Source organism: Fulmarus glacialis, unplaced genomic scaffold, assembly GCF_000690835.1.
Source record: "Fulmarus glacialis isolate BGI_N327 unplaced genomic scaffold, ASM69083v1 scaffold5835, whole genome shotgun sequence".
NCBI lineage: Eukaryota > Metazoa > Chordata > Aves > Procellariiformes > Procellariidae > Fulmarus > Fulmarus glacialis.
This window is the reverse complement of record NW_009214834.1, coordinates 1-7189: the sequence shown is the minus strand read 5'-3', so window position 1 is coordinate 7189 and position 7189 is coordinate 1. Positions and strand designations below refer to the sequence as shown.

Here is a 7189-nt window from a genome sequence, read left to right as displayed (position 1 = left end):
TGGCAGCACAGAAACAGAGGCAGGTGAAGAGCAAAGTCAGCCCTGCAAACAGAAATACTACAGTCAGCCGTAACTGGAAAGCTCATCCAGCCTCAACGTTGGGTGCTGCTAAGCGCAAATGATGCTTAGATGAGTCACTCAGCCATCACCCCTGAACTGCTAAAACACACACAGCACAACCACTAGCGCAAAACCGGTAGATGTCTTCCTCTGGCTCAAAGTCACACTCGTGGCATTCCCCACGTGGTCCTGTGACTTCAGCTAAAGCCGACTCTGCTCTATTCAGTAGTGCTGCACTGTGCTCTGTGGCCGTATCTCCTCCATTACCTTGCTCAGGCACCTCTGCCCTGTAGTCTTCAACCTAGTACACGTGTCCCTACCTATAAAACAGCCTTAACTGAGCTACATCACAGAAGGCAACAGTTTATCAGTATACTCTTACTTACCTTTCCTGACAATGAAACACATAAAATATATGCCTAGAAAGCTATTAGTAAGTTTATTTCATTATTTTCATAGAGTGCTTTGAAACAGCAGGTAGAATGTAAGTGAAATTGCAAAATACTCTGAAAATAAAATTGGAAAGCCATAGTGAGTATACATTGTTTCCTTGCCAGAACATTTTCAATGCTGAAACGAATTATTTTGATTTTAGATCATTCAACTAAGATTGCTATTTATGGAACAGGTAGATAGACTCAATAGAGCACCCCTGTACGTATCAAGAAGTGTTTTTTAACTAGTCTCTTATTCCTTGGACCCAGCTACTAGCCGAGACTAAGGATGGGATAAGTAGTACTCTACCAAAAGAAATGAGGAGCCAGAGTCAAAGAAAGTTACTGAAGATAGCACATGAAGAAGAGAGCAAAGAAGTGAATGTATACATGCAGAGGAACATTAGATTATATACTTCCTAATCTTCAAAATACTGCAAGAAACAAGAGTGAACTGAGTGAACTAGAGAATAGTTTACTGCACGGAAATAAATCAGAGCAGACAGGATGAAGGAAAGTGGACATCAACTGTGGAGAAGGGTACGAAAAGCGTAAAAAAACCTAGAAAACAGAGACATAAGCAAAGATCAAACACTTAAAGCATTCCACGTTCAACCCACACTTTTCTTCCCTTTACCTATCAAAATCCCAAGCACCGTGGAAGCACAGGTATCAGCCCATGCTCACCTCATTTGCCCAATTCAAAGCCCACTGCAGGCAGCTATTCAAGTCTAAAATTAATCATCATTACACTATAAAGAACTACCTTTTCCTTTTTTGTAATCAAAAGGTTTGGATTCCAACAATCTTGACCATGGTGCACATTCTACTGGGCCATTTGTTGAAGAATTTGCTTCTTTACAAAAAACCTGAGTGTTATATATTCACCTTTCCTTTGGGAAAGGGCCTTTCCGCTCTTAATAGCAACAACTCTCACAAACTATCAGAGTGACATCTACTTTGCATCTGTGGAAGCCTGACAGAGCACGTCAGAAAATTGTGAATCAAATCCATTCGCTTCAAGAAAGTGAGAAAGGTGCAAACTTCATAATATTTGACTTTTTTCCTAAAATACTTGCTTATATTTTTACTGCCCAACTCAACAATTTATTTTTCCCCAAAACTTTTTTCCATTTCCCTGCCCAGCCAGAACCTGGCTGAAGCTGCCTCTTGCTATTTGGTATTTTTCACAAGAAAGAGTTAATTGGATCGGAGTGCATGTTCCTGCACTCTTTCACAGAGCCAGGCAGCTGGCTCAAGCACTAGAGATGAAGTCCAGTTTTCAGGGAAAGATATAGGCAAGCCAGAAGTATGGGCTGGCAAGCTCAACTGTTTGGAAAAAAGCGTACAACTAAAGACTAAGAGCTCAGAAAAGGAGTCAATGAAGCAGTCTACACATTCTAGGCACACACCACCAGAGTGGTGGAAGGAAACAGTCAGCCGGTCCACCTGGAAAATTCTATGGGTGTAAAAGGCCTGCATGTGGATCCAGTCAGTGAAAGACAGTGGGAGAACGGCAAAAGGGAGAAAAACAGGAGAAAAATAAAATACTCCATCCTTTGAAGTAGTTTTCAGCATGTCTGGATGCAACAACTGATATGCATAGTATTGACTAATATACTCAATTAAGACAAAAGTTATGAATGGAACACTGTGATGTGTTCTCCAGACAGTGGATTAAATTAACTCAGTTTCAGAGTTTGGTTCTATACATTACCAATTCTGCATACAGTAGTTGTCCAATAGTTCCTTTAAAACAGATCCATTTCCACAAATACAAAGCACAGTAAAATAAAACCATTAAAACTAAAATACAGTTTCAAGTCTTTGTTACTTGACCAAATATTAATGGTGGTGCTAAATGTAATGAAAGCCCCGATCTTGTAATTACTTGCAGCTGTCTATTTTTATTCAAAGGAACTAGTAAGACTCTTGTCAGTTTGGGAGCCACAGTTCGTACTATAGGACTTTCAGCATTTCTTACACAATCCTATTGGAATTCAACTAACAAATAACAGAGAACAAGACCTATCAGAAATTAAAATAAAAAACACTCAGAAAATGAGTGTTTCTGTAAGAATACCTTGATCTTTTTGGATCAGAAGAGTATATAAACAGTACAATACTTAAGACTGAAAAAAATGAGGCGTTGTTAGTCAAGTTCTGGAAAAATATCTCTAGGACAACTAAGTATTATTTTACTGTAATTGCACCTAGATGCCCAACAGGTGATTAATCCTTTGAATTATACCATTTTGTTTTAGTAGTTTACACAATGTATTTTACTCAAGTACATGAGCACTTCATAATGTTAGAAGTACTACGATATAGAGGTATAGTAAAGGTATTAAGTATTCTTGGTATGTTCCTCCACCTCCCTGCCATGGCAGAACACCACTGCAGTGATCTCTTACGTTCTGATTTATTTCCAAGAAGAATGATCCCTTTTTGTATCAAAGAGCACAAAGATAAAGGCTCAGATTTAGAAAGACAGATGGGTTTCTATCCAGAGGTATCAGATACTGACTGATCCCAGCAGAAGGTAGGTAACCAAATACTTTGAAGAACTGGACCTAAATTTAAACAGGAAATGAGAGACATTCTCTCAAGTTAGGAGCTAATATTACAACACTGTAACTCTCCTTAATTAAAAATAAAACAAAATTTAAAAAATAATAATGAAATTGGCCTGTAGCATCTCCAAGCAAAGGAAGAGCTCTTCAGATGTAATTGGACACTGAACGGAATCTGTGTAATTTTCACGTGTACTAAAACGTCCAAAAAGTCAAAAGCAAAAGACATACAAGGAATGTAATGAATTATTCCTTCCCACGTACGAGGTACTAATAAACTCAGTGCTGATAAAACCCAACCATCCCGGTACCATTATCCTGCAACTATTCTAACACTGACATCTATTTCCTCTGCCTGAATCATTACAATTGTTGAAAATAAATTTGGTCTAGACAAGCACAAGGAGAAACAAATGCCATACTAACAAACTCTCACTTGTAGCTGACGGAGGGCAGGATTAACTCTTTTTCAACTGAACAAAAAACCTTCTCTAAGTAACAAAGCCACTTTTTTTGATTGTGTAACTGTTTAAAAACCATGCCTAATCCAACAGTAACACTCACTTTTATGGTCACAGAATTTGTTTTTCCAACATTTGGCAAAAATAAAGTAAGTATGAAAGTATACATAAAGCAGGACCACATCACCTCTAACAGCCTCCACTTGTTCATGCCTTTAATGCTCTTTAAAGCATCTAATGCTGCAATGGCTTTCCAACCATAGGAACCGACCTACACCACCACCACATCACAAAGCCCTTAGCTGACAGGTAGGCACTAGCTGTATTCTCACACCAAAACATTACAGCCTTAAATATCTCAAAACTAGTGTACATAGTAAGCACCAGATAACACAAGTCATGTAAAAAAAACAACTGCTAATGGTGCTTTCCACATATTTCCACGAATGGCACTCGTGGTGACTTCTGCAAGAACAACATTTCTCTTTAGTGTCTAAGAGTGCCATAGCTCCTAACCATGGATCTCTAGTTCTCATGTGAAGTCAGTCATTGAGAGCTTTTAAAAAAAAAAAAAAATTCCGAAGAAAAATATTTTGCTTTTGAAGTCATGATACAAATTTTTCTGCCACATTTCCTCAACATACGGTAGTTAAGACTGAACGGAAAAAAGAGAAATACTAATAAAATGGAAAATACTGAAAATAAGTAATACTGATGGCTAGTTGGAGCTGTATCTTTTAAATATTTTTGCAAATGAAGATACATGTTTAATAGGTGGATATTCAAAGTGAGCAGGACTAGAAGTTAACACAGGTTTCCACATGACTTCACCAGAGACGGAATCTGTCTGCAAAACATGAAACATTTTTTCCTCTCTCAATCCTGGCAAAAAACCCAAAACAAATAAAACCCCTCCAAAATAAGAATATAGAAACATCAATTCTAAGCAGTAATCAATCATAACACATTTCAGTCCCCCAAAAATGTACTTTAAATAAAATATACCTTCCAGTGTAGTTACATAGTTGTAAAATTAATTTTATTTGTACACCAGTCCTTTTACACGCACCTCTCGTTTAAGGCAGTTTTTAATTGTTCTGACTACCAAACGATTTTATGTTACATTTACATCTCCCATGTGTATTTTTTATACATACACACACAACTCCTCCCAAGTAAACTACAGTAATCACAGTATGGGATCAAAGACGTACATACAAAGTCAAACTCAAATTCAACGCACAGTGCCTTAAGCATGAGAATGTTCCCTCTCTGCAGTTTTCCATTTCACATACATGTATCCCACATAATGTATCAGATATCAATTTATACTGTTAGTATTCCAAAAACTCGCCGAGAAAGTTTAATTTCAAGATTACATTCTTCAAAATCACATTGTTCCAGTACTTCCAGATGTCAAACATTTTTACCAAATAGAAGCTCTACATGTTAAATGCATGGTCATAATTGACAAGCTACTTAACTTATATGTAGCCCGATAAAAAAAAAAGTAAATTGTAAAATAAAAATAGTATGCTTCAGTGAATGCATCACTTAAAAATTCTTATTAAAATATGCCAGAAATACACTCAAGATTTTTTTCAAGAAGTTCAATTCCATCAAGTTCTCCATGTTTCTCAATATTACAGAAGTAAATACTTGGAATTCACAGAAGTAGGTGACAAAGAAAATACTGGTTTCAAAAGGATGTGAATTCAAACTTAAATGTGGTAACGTGTAGATCTTTTTACATAGATTAGTTATACAAGCTGAAATCCAACAGCAAAAACTTTTAAAGTACTAAATATGAGTAAAAACTATGAACAGAGCAAAAGGATGCCCATCACTGAGCAGTGTTCCTGAGGAACAGCTGTCATCACTAGCTGCTCACCCGCTGATGTATCTATCAAGCTATCCATAAGCCTACATTTTTTCATACCTATACAAACAAAAGACATATTTCTCTGTAAAGACTTAAAATATTGGGGAAAGAAAAAGGTATGGAGAAATTTTTTCCACTAGTAACATTTTTATGATTATATCACTAGACACTTGACAAAAGTCTTACTCTCTAGCATTACAGTAGTGGGCAACATTCCAGTCAAAACTATGATTAACAAAAAGTCGCTATGGTTATAAAGATTTTTTTCTAACAATCAGAGTTTTCAATAAGCAATTTATAAAACCATGTAAAAATGTTTCTTCAGTGGTTCATAGCCAAAAAACATTCTATACTCTCAATCAAAATTTCAGCTTTACTGCACAGCTGCTATCTACTCTAATTTGGAACTGTAAAAAATAAAGCAGAAGGAGTTAAAGGATGGTCCATTTGCTCAGTAAACAACATTATGTGACTCGCATACGATCCTTACGTTGTACGTCACGTGAACTAAGATATGTATTAGACTCCTATTAGCCAAGCAAATTTATTCAAAATTTTGTTTATGAGCATGACTTACAGTAGAATGAACCTTTATGCTTCTCAGTGGAAATCTGGGAAGCTATTTACAGTTCATCCAATTTTCCAGTAAGTTCTATATATCATGATTCAGCCTGTATTACACTACACATCCTGCAAATACATCACACTGACATTAAACTGTAAAGAGTATCTGCTACACTCCAAGTCTCCTCTTAACTGACCACGTGACTACTTCAAGTATAAAAGAAAGAAATTTACCTGGTTCAATATGGAGGGAAAAAAGAGCTTTCCTAAGAAAGCAAAACATATAAGAGAAACAAGACAACAGCAAAAAATAAGCCCAAGGCACAACTTGCACACACTTACATTTGCAGCATGACTTCGTTCAGAAACACGCCGTCCACTAGCGCCACATATTCTTCCAGGTTGGTCCCATTTCCTCCAGCTAACGGTCCAAATGTCTTAACCTAAAACATAATCATCACCACCGTGACACTAACTCCACCTCATTCTCTGCCGCAAGGCATTTATCTTCAAACAATGAGCAAATAAATGAATAATGTGTGAGGAAAAATGAATGCTTACCCAGGTGACAAGAGGGCTAGACATGAACTGCTCCAAAAGGGGTGTGAATATTTCGTTCTCCATTTTACAAAAAAATGGTTAACATCAATGTAGCTCTTCTGATGCAAAAAATCTGAGAAGTCCTTCACTGTAGCAACTCTGAAATGCTCCAAGGATTTAGCTGGAGTAAGTGAACCCCATTTTTACCAAGCAATGCAACAGCAACAAAAAAGTCAGTGCACTGGCAACTGGGATTTATCTTCCTCTTTCAAGAAAAAATGCATTTGAAAGTCCATCTATGCGTATTTCGGCCTTTCCATTGATGTCTCTCCCTTCCTACATACCGAAGGGGTAGAAGGAAGGAAGGAGAGAAAAGAGGGAGGCTGCCTAGCTACTGGGATTCTGCATCAGACAAAAAAAGAAAGGAAGGAAAAATCTGCTTCAGCAGCGGCAGCTCCTCAGAAAGGAAGGAGAAATTCCAGTAAAACTCTGCACCCTGCCTCTTCCCCACAGAAAAAAAAAAAAAAAAAAAAAAAATCCGGACGAGGGGAGGCAAAGAGGGGCAGAGACCCCCACCCCCACTCACAGCTAAGCCCCCCAGGCTGCTTCTGCACACAAGAGAATCCCTCTGGCTCCCCCCCCTGCCCCCAGCAATGGCACAGACAGCCCACAGAG

General features: G+C 37.6%; 1 protein-coding gene across 1 annotated transcript in view; it reads right to left on the bottom strand.

The window, feature by feature from the left end:
- The window catches only part of CCDC88A (coiled-coil domain containing 88A), a 77321-nt gene extending 70723 nt beyond the window's left edge, over positions 1-6598 (bottom strand). The window contains exons 1-2 of the mRNA XM_009578704.1: positions 6536-6598; positions 6317-6417 (exon numbers count right to left, since the gene is read on the bottom strand). Coding sequence (XP_009576999.1) covers positions 6317-6417; positions 6536-6598 — 164 coding nt within the window. The remainder of the gene's footprint in view (positions 1-6316; positions 6418-6535) is intronic.
- Between the last annotated feature and the right edge of the window lie 591 nt (positions 6599-7189).